This window comes from Diabrotica undecimpunctata, chromosome 2, assembly GCF_040954645.1.
Source record: "Diabrotica undecimpunctata isolate CICGRU chromosome 2, icDiaUnde3, whole genome shotgun sequence".
Taxonomy (NCBI): domain Eukaryota; kingdom Metazoa; phylum Arthropoda; class Insecta; order Coleoptera; family Chrysomelidae; genus Diabrotica; species Diabrotica undecimpunctata.
The window spans coordinates 126,611,065-126,629,084 of NC_092804.1; the positions used below are offsets into that span (position 1 = coordinate 126,611,065).

At 32.7% G+C, this 18,020-nt stretch overlaps 2 protein-coding genes across 2 annotated transcripts; one reads left to right on the forward strand and one right to left on the reverse strand.

Moving 5' to 3' along the window:
* Positions 1 to 3,230: 3,230 nt before the first annotated feature.
* LOC140433909 (uncharacterized) lies at positions 3,231 to 6,329 on the forward strand. Its single transcript, XM_072521882.1, has 2 exons — positions 3,231 to 3,364; positions 5,576 to 6,329. The coding sequence occupies exons 1-2, from the start codon at positions 3,231 to 3,233 to the stop codon at positions 6,327 to 6,329; spliced, it is 888 nt and encodes a 295-aa protein (XP_072377983.1).
* Positions 6,330 to 8,777: 2,448 nt separating this feature from the next.
* LOC140433910 (protein FAM200C-like) lies at positions 8,778 to 9,077 on the reverse strand. The gene has a single exon (XM_072521883.1). It carries the CDS (start codon positions 9,075 to 9,077, stop codon positions 8,778 to 8,780), a length of 300 nt encoding a protein of 99 aa, XP_072377984.1.
* Between the last annotated feature and the right edge of the window lie 8,943 nt (positions 9,078 to 18,020).

An 18,020-nucleotide genomic window follows, 5' to 3' on the forward strand; every position in this document is an offset into this window, starting at 1 on the left:
AATCCCTAAATATATATATATATATATATATATATATATATATATATATATATATATATATATATATATATATATATATATATATATATATAAATTTTAAAACAACGTTGTTCCTTGCTACTTCATTATTATTTAAGCGTTTATATGTTCTATCAAGTTTAACTCACAATGGTATAGCGACCATCGAACTACAATTATTACGCCTCGTTCTCGCGCCATTGCATCTACTACATATTTATAATATATTTATCTTAATGATACCGTGCTAAAATTTTTTCATCGAATTTAGTATGTTTTTTAGTAAGCCCATCTGCATTCTCGCAATCTCTTAGTGGTTGATAACTGCTCTACACGCCGGCAGAGGTATGGAGCGTTATCCATAATAATCACAAATCCTGGTTCGATTTTTAACACAATATCTAAAACCCATTTATCACAATAATCTGCATCCATTTCCTCATGGTAATCTCCAGTCTTTTTAGAAATAAATGCATTTAAACCTGCTTCAACAAATCCTGAGTCGCTACCAATACGGCTAATAATAAGGCGTTTTCCCTTTCCGGATGGGGCTTTTACACCAGTCGACAAACCAGTTAGGGAAGCTTATCGTTTGCTTTTTACATTTAAATCCTGCCATATTTTTGTCACAGTATGTCCTTCAATTAACCATATTTCATTCGTATATGTTTTTTTTTTCATCTCTTCGAAATTCTGTTATTTGTTTTAGATACTTTCATTAGATTGAAGAAGAAGCAATTTTTTTTATAGTTGGTAATTCCTTTTTGAAATAACATTCATGTACTGCACGACGAATGGCCTCTTTGGTTGTATCATCCAATTTGATTTGTTTTCTTCGTCTTGTCTAAATCTTTAAAGTATTATTATCGTTTGTGTCATCATCTATTTTAATTACGATTTAATTTGAACTTTTTTGTTTTTTATCATATATAGATATCGAGATGATTTTTTTACCAAAATGTTGAAATAAGATGATACTGTCATCTTATAATACCTACTAATTTTTTAGCTTCTATTGGTAATAAATTTCACGGAGTGATGTAAAATAAAACAAAAAAAAATTAACTTTATTTTTATACTCCGTAATGGGTTCAATGTTGACATTTCTTACAATATCATAAAATATAGGTACAGTTATTCATTAAAAATAAAGCTATAAGGTAAAATAAAAATCAACGAAATACAATTAATGGTTCAGAAGAAAAATAGCTTTAAACATATTGTGCTGTAAGGTGGTGTTTTATTTTTGAAGAGTAGTGTATTTAATATTTTTTTTTTCGTATAATATTATAACTCAGTGAGTTGTAATCATATTAGGTAAAACTTTATTCTATTAAATAAAGTTGTTCTTTATGGAAGCTCTATATGCTACAATGTAAAGTAATAATATTTTGACAATGTTAAAAATTGGTATTAAAAATCTATGTTACGCCTAAAAATAATGTTCAAATATTCAATAAAATTCATTTGTATTGTAATGAATATTTTTTTTGTTCAAAACAAATCTCCAAATTGACAATCCTTTTCGGCTTCATTGGCTTCTGACAAGAATCCTAAGACATAAGAGGATTTCCGAATTCTTATCTTTTACCTTCGGCCACAGGGATGTCATCTTGAGACATCGCATTGCAGGATGCTAAATATATATCTAGACAGCAACTTTATAGAGACAGACTGGATATTTTTTCTCTCATTAGAAGTAAGGGCGAACCTAATAAACTTTTAAATCATATAGTAGCTATAGGGGAGAGTACTCTACGTTGGGAAACTTTTCCAAAAAAAGCGCATGTTAATATATTTTTTCAATAATTCAAATATACATTGACGCATACCTATTTGGTATAGTATCTTTTACATGTCCATAATTATTTAAGTTTCTTATGTTATTATTTTTATTATGAATATCTGAAAAATAATTTTTTTTTTGCTTAAGTTTTTGTCCCAAGGTATAACAGCATCCCTTACCTTGGGACACTATAGGCATGCACTATAGCCCGAAAGGGTAAACGTAAAATAAATCAACACAAATCAAAATAAATTTTCTTTATAACAAAATTGTTTATAATCTTAAAACCTACCCTTAGCTAATCTATTTCATATTGTAGTTTTTAGAGTCTACCGTAAAAACCATAAAGTTTGTTTGCCTCGAAGTGGGCCCAACAGTGATTGGCACAGGTAATATTTTGATTATATCGCCATTGATTGAACGCCATCCTGTAAAAATCAAATATTTTTCCCGACTGCCAGATTGACTTCGTCTAAGTACTTCGGTTACACGTTTTGTAGAAAGTGTAAATAATTTTGACCATTTAAATTGTTTAAAAGAAATACTAACTCTATTAGGTTATTCTCCACAGCTCCTGCCCAAACATTGACTTTAAAAGTTCTTTGATGTGTGTGTTATGGTAATTCGTAATGCCACTTCTGTTAAAGGGAGCTTGGTCGGTAAACAAAACATAATTAATAAAATTGACATTTCGAGTGTTTTCCGCTAAAAACCAATCTCAAAATCCCATTCTTTTTAGGATAATCTTCATCCAATAGTTCTGAAACGAGTGTTAAAAGATAGGAATGAAACTGATGTTTCTTAAATCTTCTTTAAACCATCATTTAAGAAACATCTAATTGAGTCTCTACTACTTTTTTACTCCTTCCAGGGATTTCTTCAATTGCTTCCAAAATCTCCCCATCGTTTGTATCTACTTTTGGTCAACCAATATAACCAACAAGTTGCGGTGGCTATTGGATGGACCGTTAGTCGCTATCGGTGTCACACACCGACGACAGAATTATATATTCGAGATTTACAAATAACTGTTATTTTTCTATCGCCAGTTTCTATACCTCTCCCTATCAACCAAACTCGTGTTATTGTTCATTCTTACCTGCCTAGGTACAGTTGTGCGAGTTTTATAGTTATTTTTGGTGCGAGACTTTGGTAGCGACTAACTGTTTAGCTATTACGTGTTGGCATAACTTGCAGATCAGATAAATATATCAGATTTAGCATCTTATTACTGCATTTTATTGATAAGTTTTTGCCAATTTTTATTTATAGATGTCCTTTGAAGCCAAACAAAAACGCTTGTTGGAATTATGGGAAGTGGTTCCTACCGACGGTGAAAATTATTTTAACGATGAGGGAAATGAAAACAAAATCGATTAAATTGAGGAACGTGATGGCGGAAGTGAATCAGAACAAGATGTGACAGATGAGAAAGAAGCAAGTGGAAGTACTAGCATTTATTGGAGTTACCAAAAAGGCTGTTCCACCGAGAAATGTTTCATCAAGACAAGAAAATTACGTAGAACGTTGGCCGATGTCGAGATTGCCTACACGTGACTTGTAAGACTCTCAGTTATATTTGGAAATACTTTGTGAATAACGTTATGTTAGAAATGATTGTGGAAAGTACGAACAAATATATAGACTCAATAAGAAATAGCTTTGTTCGTGATCCGGATGCTAGACACACTGACATATATTAGAAGTGCAGGCACTAATAAGACTGATTTATTTCGCAGCACGTCTGAAAGGTAATCGTGTGAATCCAGATGAGATTTGGAACACTGATGGAACACGTAAAGAAATGTTCCGCCTGACTATGTTGCTCCCACGATTTAAATTTCTCCTTCGGTGTATGCGATTCGATGACAAAGCAACTCCAGAAAACCGACTAAAGGAATACAAGTTGGCTCCTATACGAAGTTTTTTCGACACTTTTGTAACTCATTGTAAAAGTGGATACAGTCTTTCCGAATATGTTACCATCGATAAGATGTTACCAGGATTTAGGGGTAAGTGTCGATTTCCTCAGTATATGCCATCAAAACCGAACAAGTACGGCATAAAAATTTTTATACTCTCTGATGCTAATATATTTTATACGGCTAACTTAGAGGTATATGTTGGAGAATAACCTAAGGGACATTTTCAAGTTGCTAACCGACCTAGTGATGTTGTTCAATGGATATGTGAACCTCTTTATGATTCAGGCTGGAATCTAACAATTGATAACTGGTTTACAAGTATCGAGTTGGTGAACAAGTTATACGAGAAGAAAATTACGGTAGGGGGAACTATTAGGAAGAATAAAAGAGAATTGCCGAATTCACAAAACCACAGCATCCTATAAATTCAAGTATGTTTGGTTTTATTCAACATATTACACCAGTTTCTCATATTCTTAAAAAATAACAATGTATTGCTTGTGTCCTTACTACATCATGATAATGCAATAGATTATAGTAGGGGTAATCAAAATAAACCAAAAATTATCGCCCTATACAATTAAACAAAAATAGGAATCGACATGGTAGACCAGCTCAGTGCTAATTGTAACTGTTTAGGCACAAAGCGTTGGTCAGTGATTATATTCTATACCATATTGAGTATATCTTACATTAATTCAATGGTTGTCTTCAATGCAAAAAATAAGATTGAGAAAAACGTGAAACGACGTGATTTTCCTTGCCTTTTCCGACACTTGATTCGTATGTCAACTTTCTGCAACATATGCATGATGATTTTTAACAAGGGGATCATCTATTATTCATACATTTTATAAATTTTTCTTCTAATGATGTCCACGTCACTCCGGTCTAGTTTCCTAAACATACCAGCATCTTTTCTTTTCCTTCTACTTACTATCGGTTGTTTTGTTATTGACCACACTGTCGTCATTGGTCTTTGTGTTAAAACTGCCGCTCGAAAAATTAATAACATGTATAAAGAACATATGGTCCCAACGTTAAAAACAATCATGAAAAAGTTGCAGAAAGATGACACAGGAATCATGGACACATGAAATGAAATGGGTAATACAGTATTAAGACTTCCTCCTTACTATTGCCTGTTTAATCCTATTGAACACATATGGCATGAGCGAAAAGCATCGGTAAGGAGAAGTAATGTTTCGCTTATCCTAACTTCATCTGTGGGTCGTCTAATTGAATTAGAAATGGAAAAAATAACCAATGACTGCTGGAAAACTACAGATAGGTTGCTCAAAGAAACAATTATTATAGATCTACATAACGACAGTGATAGTGAAACTGACTTGACCATGTAATTTTTTTTTGAATTGTATTTATAGATGGTAAACTTTCTAGGTATACGTAATTTATGTAAGTATTTTTAAATTCAGTTAATAACAGTATAAAACCAGCTTTTACACACACCTCAATTTTGAAAATAATTTTCTAAAATATTTTTGCCTCTGTTCTTTTTGTACTCTATTTAGAAATGATAATTTTTTGTAAATATGTGAATGTAGTGTATGTAAATATTTTTGCAACGATTATAACTTTAGTAGACAATGATAAAGACCGGCTTTTAAACATAACTAACAATCGAATAAGTAATGCAAATCGAAAATAAAAGTACGATCCTGTCCAGAGGCGACCCCCCGCTGCCTTGCGACAGTGAGACAGTAAAGCAATGTCTTCTAAAAAACGGCTTTACAATAAAAACGATCGATAAACGCCAAGTGATTATGGAATCTGCTCGTCTACAAATGTGAAGGACGGAATTTTTAATTCAAATTTATAAACACAGAGAAAGTGAAAGACAAATTCTTTATCTGGATGAGACGTGGTTTGACACCCATGACGTTCCAAAATATGATTGGGTAGATTCTTCTGGTCGCTGTACAACAAAAGTTTCATCAAATAAAGAAAAAGGTATAACAATAATCGATGCAGGAACAAAAAATGGTTTTATACCTAATGCTTTAGCCTTGTCATTCATAAACATTAAGGACTCCCGCGTTGACTATCATAATGACACCACGTCAGAACTATTTGAAAACTGGTGTTCAACGAAGCTATTGCCAAGTATACCACCAAACAGTGTAATTGTGATGGACAATGCCAGCTACCACAGTCGTAGGCTGATAAAGTTTCATGTTCTAATGACACAAAACGTAGAATCCAGAAATATATGCAGGAAAATAATATATTATGAAGATAATTATTCTAAACAACAATTACTTGAAACTTTAAAATCATTGTCCATCAGAAAACAATATTATTGCGACAGTTTGGCGAAAGAAATGGGTAATACAGTATTAAGACTTCCTCCTTACTATTGCCTGTTTAATCCTATTGAACACATATGGCATGAGCGAAAAGCATCGGTAAGGAGAAATAATGTTTCGCTTATCCTAACTTCATCTGTGGGTCGTCTAATTGAATTAGAAATGGAAAAAATAACCAATGACTGCTGGAAAACTACAGATAGGTTGCTCAAAGAAACAATTATTATAGATCTACATAACGGCAGTGATAGTGAAACTGACTTGACCATGTAATTTTTTTTTGAATTGTATTTATAGATGGTAAACTTTCTAGGTATACGTAATTTATGTAAGTATTTTTAAATTCAGTTAATAACAGTATAAAACCAGCTTTTACACACACCTCAATTTTGAAAATAATTTTCTAAAATATTTTTGCCTCTGTTCTTTTTGTACTCTATTTAGAAATGATAATTTTTTGTAAATATGTGAATGTAGTGTATGTAAATATTTTTGCAACGATTATAACTTTAGTAGACAATGATAAAGACCGGCTTTTAAACATAACTAACAATCGAATAAGTAATGCAAATCGAAAATAAAAGTACGATCCTGTCCAGAGGCGACCCCCCGCTGCCTTGCGGTAGACTTCTTCTTATTTCTTCTTAGATCTCTGGTATGACTATAATTTTAATGCGATACGAAGTTCTCCGTGTCAGCTAGTTATAATAAATATTTATATTAACTAGATTAAGTAGTTAGATAACTACTTCTTCAATACACTGCTAATTCGAACAGTGTACATAAGCATTTATTTTATAAAATGAGTATCAAGTATTTAAAAAACCATTGAATTAATATAAAATTTATCACAAAATAATTATCAATTGTATTCTATACATTTTCTTATTTGCCCGAAAATTAGCAGCGTAGCTTTTATATGGACTTGGCATATAAGTCTATATAAACGGAAATCAGTTAAATATCCGAAATCCAAAAATTTTCCTTGAACGTACATGCCATAAATTCGTCGAAAATTTCATTCTAAGAGGAGTAGAGTGAAATATAAGCCAAGCTTTTAGGTCAATATTGTGATAACCTTTTATTTGGTAGAAATTTAATAATGTGAAAACGGTAAAATATGAGGGCAAAAGTTTGTTTTCGCCAATATTTGTTCTTCTGTTGAAAAAAAGCACTTTCCAAAAACAATGTTTTGTTAGGTAGATATTTTTTGTTTTACCTTTGAGTTTGTATTGTGTATTTAGTAGAATTAACTCCCAATTTCCTAATTCTAAAATATTAGTAAATTGGACCAATTCTTTCAAGGAAATTAATTCTCTTGATGAAAAAAAAATAAATCAGGTAACACGTGTTGGTTAGTAATTATTTGAAGACATTTTGTATTTATTTTAGCAGATATAAATAACAAATCTATCTATCTCAAAATGGGACATGTTTTATTGTACATATTTCTACAAATGTATAAATACATCATTATTTAAAAGCTCGTAAATCACTTTAATTTCTAATCTACTATTAATAAATAAGCTTATGACTATGGCTATAAATTTTTGCTAGTGGTAGGTAAGTACAGATGAATATAATAAACATATTATTTTTTATTTCGTAAGAACATAACAAGCAAAAAACAAAACAGAAAGAATACATCAAATTAGTGTGAAATTTGACCCTGTTGACTTTTGCAAAGAACGAATTGTAGACAGACACACTCTCATCTCGCTGTCCACATCAAGTAGTCGAGACCGGTAGCTAGATTTTATATTTTTCATCACAGATAATGCAGATTCACATAAGTACGAGGTCAAAAACGGCAGTAGAAGAAATACTGCTTTCTTTGCTAGTTCTGGGTATTCATTCTTAACTGAAAAAATCCAAAGCTACTTTTTCAAATTTTGATTTTAAAACTGTGTCAGAATACACTTCAATAAGTTGTCCCTTTTCAGAACAGTTTAATTCGGTCATGCTTACGTTGTTCTCGTCAAATGCAATCAGCCCTTCACAGTCAGCACTCAAGACAGAGGGAAAGTATTTAATTATCCCTTCTTGCAGCTTATATAATTGTTCTTTCATGCTCTCCTTTAGTCTGTTCTTCAGATTTCAAATTAATTAAAGTTATAGAGGTTTCGGGAAAAGCAGTCAAATCGTTTTTTTCTATAACCGAGTTGCAGAATGTTAGTTTTTTAAAGAACGCACTTATTTTATCAGTTGATAATATTATGGTTTTCTGTCGTCCTTGTATAGTTGCATTTAAAGAATTTAGCTTATTAAAAATGTCAGAAAGGTAAGCCAACTTAGCACACCAAAGAAGGTTTTTAAGATTTTTACAAAAATCACTTTGGCCATCTTCTGTTTTAAAAAATTCGAGTAGTTCGTCTTTAAGTTCTAAAACCCTGTTCACTATTTTTCCTTTCGAAAGCCAACGAATTTTACTATGAAATAACAAGACTTTATTCTCAAACACCCTTGATTTCACCGGACGAGTTTTGATATAGTTGATCATAGAAACAACAGTATGAATAACTTCACCCAGTTGGCTTCCATCCATAGTTTTTACTACCAGAGCTTCTCGATGTAAAAAGCAATGAGTAATTATTATCAACTGGTTTTTCTTTAGTGCGAAACTTAAAAATCTTTTATATTTTGTGAAAAAAAATTTCCAGTCATTGCAGCAGCACCATCTGTACATATCGCAATACAATCCGCCCACTTAACTCCGTGATCCTAAAAGAAGGTGTCAACAGTAGAAAATATATCAGCTCCAGTGGTTGTTGTTTCCAATTCACGGCATAATAGAAACTGTTCAATAATTTCCGGTCCGTACACAAATCTTACAAAAGATATCAATTGGGCCTTTCCCGAAATGTCCGTGCTTTCGTCCAGTTGTAAAGCAAATTGTGTATTTGCCAATACCTCCCTAACATTACTTTGAATATCGATTGACATATCTAATATACGTCGATGGACTGTGTCATTTGATAAAGGTACCTTTGATATTTTTTCAACAGCTTCCGGGCTTAACATTGTAGCAACTAATTCTTCGCAGGCGGGTAAAATAACCAATAGTATGGGCTTTCTGTTTTTTGGCAATCAATTCAGAAACTTTATATGATGCTAAAAGTGTCCCTTATCTGGGAGTTTTATTCGTTTTTCCATTATAACTGAGGATGATTGAACGGAATAACGTAGACATTGAAAATACTGGCGCGGTTTTTGGGAAACGCTTTGATGATTTTGTTCCAAATGTCTTTTCATCTTGTTGGGAACCATCGATTCGTTTGAAAAATTCTTACTTAATATCAAACACCTCGGATTAGGTTTATCTTCGTCACCTGTGCTGGTAAATCCATAACTTAAATACTCTTTTTTGTACTGGCGCTTGTGCCTTTTTGTTGATCCTGGTTTTATAATTTTCTTGTTAGATTGCGAAGCAGAAGCAATATTTAAACTTTCTTTATCCGTTTTTAGTTTTTTTTTCGGCGCTAGTGCTAACGTCCTTATTTTCTTCTACTTCAGAAGAGCTTTGGCTTTCTAAAGCTGTCTTTTTCCGTATTAAAAATTTGTCCATCGTCTCTGTAATTAAAATAAAATTATTTTACATTACATTTTTTACATCCACGTTTAATTTGGTCAGTAGCAGGAAACTGCGTACGGGGTATATAGTAATTCAATCGGCTATTTTGAAAACAACATAAGTCCATATTTGGGGTGAAATGACTTTTCCACGCCATGATGAGTTCAATATTGGAATCAACCATTTCGTGTAAAAACAAAGCAAGTTACTGTTTAAAATACTGTATGGCAGATAAGTATGTTTTTCGCTCGAAGTTCGAAAACAACATATGTCCTTATCCATATCAACGTATGTCCTTATCCATTCCAACGTTTACGAGTTTAAAACATATGAAATACTGTTTAGTTCTTTGACAATGTAAAATAGCTACATAATATATCTAAGTTCCTATGTATTTTGACTGTTTCTTGCTGAACATAAAGAACGTTCTATTAAAAATTATGGTTCATTTCGAAAACAACATCAGTCCACAAAATTAAAAACTTAATATCAAAAAAATTAAGTAACATTTAGTTTTTTTGTTGTATATACATACATAATATATCTACGGATGAACATGTAAATAGATTCACATACCTAGGAATGGATCTGGTCGCAAGCAATGAAGAAGAACCTGAAATAAATAGAAGGCTTGTGCTGGCAAATAAAGCCTATTTCGCGATGGGCCACATATTCAAATCGCGAGACGTACACCGGAAAACAAAACTCCGGGTCTATAAAACAATAATCACGCCCATAGTAAGTTATGGTTGCGAAACATGGGTGGTGACACAGAAATCTGCCAATGCATTAGATGTGTTTGAAAGAAAAATATTACGTAGGATCCTGGGCCCAATAAGTGAAAACAACAACTGGCGAATTAGGTACAATAGAGAAATATACGAGCAATATAGCGAACCAACTCTAGCACAACATATTAAACTGCAGAGATTACGATGGGCAGGGCACGTGGTCCGCATGCATGAGAATAGAATCCCCAGAAAATTATTAAATGCAAGAATGCAGGGAAAAAGACCTGTTGGAAGACCTAAAAAGAGATGGGAAGATGAAGTCGATGAGGATGCCAGGAACTGCCTGGGAACGCGTTCATGGAAAAGAACAGCGGTAAATAGAGATGGTTGGAGAAGCCTGTTGAAGGAGACCAAGGCCCGATTTGGGCTGTAGCGCCATTGGATGGATGGATGGAATATATCTACGGATACTCACTACTGGGACTGAAAACAGAGCATAATGCAAAGCAAAAACTGTTTAATTGGATCGCGTCGGCGTACGTCACGTGTTGCTCCGTCTTAAAGATAAGAAACAAGATCTCCCGCTTTGCGCAACTATTCATAACGCATAATATTCATAAGTTATGTCGGTTAAATTTTAAAAACAGAGAGGAAACAATTACGGATTAGCACTTTATTGATTGGTATAACGTGGTATATACCTAATAGTTAAAAAAAAAATATGATTGAATGCATGATTGGTATATTATTATATTATAACAAGTAAAAAAATATAAATAAAAATATCGTATTCGTAAATTTTGCGACATACCTGATAGGTTCTTCCGGCACACAAAATGACATAGGCGTGTTATTTCGAATTTGGCGGACTTCAACAAAAAGCTGACAGTTGCACCACGCGGCCATAACAGTACACTATAATCTGTCAAATTAGGAAACCGTCCATTTTATTCCTCTTGGTGTTATGACCTATGATATTCACACATTACGAGTTTTTTTCATACTCTCAAAGTTTTTGTTGGGATGGTAAGTTTTTTGATATTGTATTTATTTATGTAGCATTCGTTTTATTCCTTAAACACTTATCTTCAAACTAAATAACTTATTTTTAGAAAAAGAGCTCCTTGTATACCTATTTACAAATTTTGTTGTTTTAAAACGCTCTATGGACCAACATAATATGTAACGGACAAAATCACATAGGTATGTCATTCTGTCCACAGATTTTGTGTTATATGTAGCTAGGTACATATTTTTTTCAGATACCAAGCTGCCACGCGAATATTAACTAACGTCTGATTGGAAATCTTGAAATAAGAAATCAATGAGGAAAGCCATTGTAACGAGTCCGGTACTTCAATAACTTTTTAATCATTTTAAATAAACTTTTTAAATCCATCTCCTCTTAATAATTCTCTTAATTTTAAAATTTTAAGTTGGTATTAAACAGCGACACCAAGCGGAGATTTTGACAACTATAGCTTAGCTAACTCAAAATGAGTGCCCATTGCGCACTTCTGCTCTGACTGTTGACGAGTAAACACTTGGATTTAATAGTAGAGGCCAGATATGGCTTAGAAGGGTTTTTTTTGTTGGAATATTAAAGTTTTTTTGGAAGAACTAGCAGAAAGTTTTGGTTTGGCTTTTTTTGAGTGTCCTGTCTGGTTTTTAGCCACTCTGAGCCAGTAAGTGTATCCAATTATCAATAAAAAATATAACCATCCGCCTTGTTGATTTCTCTAAATATTGTTGATTTTCCTTTGATTTTTCTCACATCATTTCATTAAGAAACATTCTGGATTTAAATATAGTACTGATATAAAATAATATGTATTTTAATTTTACTTCCCGGCCTTAATAACATAATTATCTATCTTTAAAACTATCTATTATCTATTAAGAGTATCTATAAAAATATTCTGTCTTATTCCGTACTTTTATATTCTAAAATATATCCATAGCATGCTTTTCGGTTAAATTGTCTATATAATTCATCCATCGTACTTAAAATATTGTCAAACCATACGAAGGTCACATTACTTACAAAAACCATTAAGTTTTTTGCTTTTATACTTCATAAGTAACCTTTATAAAACCTCTCAAGGTTTCTAAACCTTATGTTTTTTTCCTATTTTTTACCAAGAGTAAGAAAGAACTCTAACGCAAATGTCCTTTTTTAGCCTACTATAGGAGTCGAGCAGAAGTCAGGGGAAGAAATCATTTATTTTGTTTTTTTTTGGATAACTTTTAAAGAAGAAGGTTTAAGTTAGTACCCATTCGGAGTTACACCTGCTTCCAGGGTTGATTTTTTCTATCGTAGCTGTTCCCCCATAGGTCGAGATCTGACCTTATTATTCCCGGACAACTTTAAGAAACCAGTGGGAAGTATCTTCTCCCTCATTCAGAATTCAGAACATAGTAAACCTGTATTAAGTTTATTCATTAGTTTTAATTAAAAAGACATTTAATTGAAAGCCGAAGTAAAGAGTTTCATCTCTAGTAAGCAACTAAATTACCTTTTTAGGTATAGTCATTAAATTTTTCTTATATTTATTATTTGTAAATCCAGGATCAATTTTGTAGAACCAGGATAATTTTTTTTAGTATATAAATAATTTAGTAACTAGGTTAACTGTACATAATTGGTGGTGGTAAGCTATAAAAATTAGACTGTATATATTTGGATAGGGATTAAAATTTGTGATGAAAACTAAATATTTTAATTAATACCTATTTCCGTTTTATTGCAGCAAACAGCTTTACAAGATACCTTGGAAGGTATATGTTAATACTTTCCTGGCACCCAATCACATCTTAGAGCAACTCCCATAGCTTAGTACTTTCATTTACATTAGTTCTATTTTTTTTTGTCATTACCTTGTCATCCATTTTCTCATTGTACGGTCTCTGTAGGGCATGCAAATTGGCCGAATCCTCTTTTAAGTAACAAGTAGTCACTCTCTGGCTCCTTTCGCTAGCCAGCCTTAATTTATTTGTTTTTGTTACCTTACTTCAAATACTTGTGATACATTACACTTACACATTTTTAGTACATTGGCGTCCTACACCTCCCAGTCACACATTTTTTGTTACACCATCAAGGCAGTTAAAGAAAACAAAATAGACTGTTGGTTGTCCATAAAAAAATTTTGTGTTCCTCAAGCCACCCTTTAAAGGCATTTTTAGGCACGAATAAAACGTTTCAAGTCAAATTCAAAAGACCTTGGTTGTTGGAAAGTTACCTTCTCATCTGATGTGGGAACGCAATCAGTTAAGCAACCATTTAAAATTCCTTGAAAGTCATTTCTTTGGATTGACACGAGCGTTGGTAAAAGAATTAGCTTTTCAGATAGTTTTGCACATAAATTTAACATCCAAAAGCAAAAGGCAGGAAAAGACTGACAAGAACATATATCTTTGCACAATCCAGAAGCCATCCACTTTAGCAGGTCGCGCTCAAGAGTTTAATCGGAAAAAGTCCAAAATTTATTTGTTGTATAAATACTGTCGGAATTTACATCCCCTGATTATATTATTTCCTAGAAAAAATATTGAAACTGAAGTTATAGATAAAACTCCTTTAGACACTTTAGATGTAGCTCAACAATCAGGCTTAATGGACACCGAAATAATACTGAACTAGACACAGCACTTCTAAAGTTTTTTAAAAGCAAGCATTGACGATAATTTAATTCTAATTGTCGATAGACATTCACATTATTAGGTTTAGGTTAAGGTTAAGGTTACTGAAACTTTAAAATATGCAAAACAAAAAGAGTATTAATGTTATTTGTCTAACTTCATATTACAGTCATCTTATGCAACCTTTTGACTTCCTTTTTAGGGAATTTAAAGATATATCATGGAATGCATGTGATGGATAATAAAGCACTGATATATTTACTAATTAAATGTACGAGCCCACTGAAACCACAAACATACCGCTGAAAGACATCTCCAATGAACAGCCTTCTCAGCTTGCAAAAGTAGTAAGCTTTGTCGAGTCTAAATAGGTTTTGACACAAACCTTAGCAATAAGTAGATGATTCAGTTTCTGTAAAAAATACGACTCAGGTTAGTGCCTGTTGCGTTACCTCTCATTTAGCTCTCTTCCCATGATACGATACCTGGAGAAAAAAATTCAATAGAAATAACAGCACTTACCGACCCACAATCTAAAACTTCATCTCAGATTCCAACAACAAACTCCGGGCTAGAAGTTATTTTAACCGCTGCCGTTACCAATGAACGTTAATTGTCTGCTGCGCTGGCTGTTCATATTCAGCGGCTTTGTCCGGTGCCAAAAGGATGTTTTATTAGTGTCCAAGGAGAACGTAAACCCAAAATTCAACAGAGATTGTTGGTGTTGACTAGCTTAATATATTAGAAATAGCCCACTACTTGTCTATTTGTCTTTCAACAAATAAAAACGCCAAGTAATCAAAAAATTAATTAAGGAAAATTATGAAGAGGAAGATTTGCTTAGTATTTTTTATATCTAAGCCCAGAGAAAACTAGTTGCTATGCTTAAAATGTTGGCTTTGGGCTCACGCTTCTTGTGCTGATGTTTCAAGCAGAACTATGCGTTTCATTTGCAAATTATGCCAATAATTTTGCAGCTATTATATTATGTATGTTATTTTGACCAATAGCAATGTATGTAATGTTGTCCGAAGCGTTTGGACAATAAGATGGTTTATGACTAATTTTAATTCCTTTTTATAGATTGTTTGCTAAAAATAATTATAGTTTCGAGAATGTAAGGTGATGATGTAAGTTATGGATGTGCTGTGAACTATCAATAAAACGTTACGATACAAAAACAAAATTATATGTCACGTTTTACACATTTTCCCTAATATAAGAATAACGATAGTTGTTAAGTTTAAGTTAAATATTTAAGAGTAAAATAGGGCGTATGGTGATCTGCAAGAAATTTATTAAGATTGAATTCCAATATCACCTTATTAACTTAATTATTATAAAATTTCAATGGGATATTTTGACAAATTTCTTGGCATGTATACCAAGAGATATCTGTGAATAGTATCAATATTTTATTTTAAGACATCTGAATGATCTGCTTATTACTTTAATTCCAATATCACCTTATTAACTTAATTATTATAAAATTTCAATGGGATATTTTGACAAATTTCTTGGCATGTATACCAAGAGATATCTGTGAATAGTATCAATATTTTATTTTAAGACATCTGAATGATCTGCTTATTACTTTTAAATAGTCTTAAGTGCCTGTTAATAAGACTGTTTTGGGTAGTAGTCTTTACTCTACCAGGTATTTAAAACTTTTCATTGCTCGCTAGACCGGATTTTTCGGCGGCCCTTGATAAGCTTTATCTCGGTTTTCCTGACTAAATTTTATTCGTTCCTCTTCTTCTTTAAAAGGTCTATAAAAGGATCCAGTTCCATGGTTTACATATATTATTATATAGTTTATTTATATATAGAGGTGGTTAAAGGCCGTTTATGGACCTCGGAGGTAATATGAGATGTCGGCTCTTATATTGCAAAAAAACTCTGAGAAATTTCTACCCGTTTCCCAATGAAAGGGTTGGGGGTTCTGGAAATAAAACTCGGCTCTGCCAGTAGATCCAACTCTCACGTCCTCGAAGACATATATGTCGCATAAACACCGAGTATATGGTGTACAATGGATGTGCGTTAAAACTGGAACATGTCGACTAAGGGAAGAAACCCCAACAGATATTCCCTCATTATCTGGAAAAAACTCTTTTAACTAAAAATTCTAACGGCGAGCCTCGTAATATGGATGGAAACTTACGACGACGACACCTGGCAAAGAAAAGGACTTTGAAAATTGGTACTTGGAACACTCAAGGCATGACTCACAAGACAATGGAAATTTTAACTGAAATGACGAAGCAAAAAATGGACATCACGATGCTCTCTGAAACCAAAAAGAAATGCCTAGGAAATGAACAAATTAAAGACTACATTCATATATGGTCAGGAGTAGAGAAACACGTACACACTAAATCAGAGGTCTCAATTCTTATAAGAAAATTGTTAAAAATATATATATAAAATACTATGCGTACATCTCTGAAAGAATTCTGACAATAACTGTCACATTAAACGGCATCGAAACGATAGTTGTTGGATTCTTAAAGAAAACAGACAATAAAAATCAACAAGTTAAAGATTCTTTTTATGAACAGTTATCAAACATTTGTGATAAAAAAAAGTCATCAAGAAATAATACTGTTAGAAGACCTAAATGCCAGAGCAGATTCTCAAATAGACGATGACGTGGTGGGATGGTACGGAGAAATAGTTAAAAATGGTTTAGGGGACAGCTTAACTGAGTTCTGTCAACTTTTGGTTTGAAAACAATGAATACCCAATTCCAACATAAAGATATTCATAAATATAATAATTGGGAGCAACCTTCACTCCAACAGAAGTCGATCATAGACTATAAAATAATGAGACAGAAATCAAAATTTAAGTGCCAATACTGCAGAGTAGAAAGAGGATCTAACTGTGTGACAGATCACTACTTTCTTTTAGCCAATCTTTTGTGCCCCTTTAAACAATACTACAAACAGAACACCGAAAGTGAGAGAAACAATACTACACAGTACAAAACGGAGAGATATAGATTTCACCTTTTATTCCAACCAAGTATTAAGGTTTTAGTATTAGGAACAGAGAACAATGACAAAAAACACCACTAACCACCATAGATAACAGAAAACGTAAAAGAAATGATACAAGAAAAAAACAAAATATATGAAAATGGCTAACAAATAAAACATCTAGCAATAGAGTAACATATCAAAGGAAAAACGAAGAAGTACGCACTAAAATAAAAGAAGCAAAAAACAATTTTTGAGAACAAAAATGTGTCCAAGTTGAAAATTTAATTGGTGGTTCTCAGACTAAGGAAGCATGGAGAACTATCACTAATCTAAAGAAAAACACCCATAACTACTTAAGCAACTTAATTTCCATAGAAAACTGGGAAAACCACTATAAAAATTTACAGATTTAAAAAGAGTCCAGATTGGAATATATGGGAGAGGAATACAGTATGGAGAGACCAACAAATAGTAACATTAATACTACTAACAACGAGATTCGTACTGCGTTAATTAAAATGAAAAACGGGCGATCTTCAGGACCTGGCAATATAGCTGTAGAGTTACTTAAAGCAGGAGGTCCACTCCTAATAGAACGAATAACTTTTCTAATGAATCAATGCTGCCAACAAATTAAAGTACCATCTAAGTACTTAAAGACTTAAATTGTGGCAATCTTTACAACAACTCGGGATTAGTCCATACCTTTTAGGAATAATCACAGAAGTATACAGCGATAACACTACCTCCCTAAAAATCGGAAATATACTATCAGAGCCAATAAAAGTAACTAAAGGACTTAGACAAGGATGCAGTATGTCACCCTTACTGTTTAATTTATATATTGAGGCAACTCTCCAAAATTGTAAAAACTACTGCCAGGGAATGGAAATCCCCATAGGAAATGACGTACTGTTCTCCCTAAACTTTGTGGATGACCAAGTCGTCTTAGCTCAAGATTCGTATGATCTAGAATTTATGATAAAGCGTCTATACAGAGAATATGTAAAATGAGGATTACAAGTCAGCATGAAGA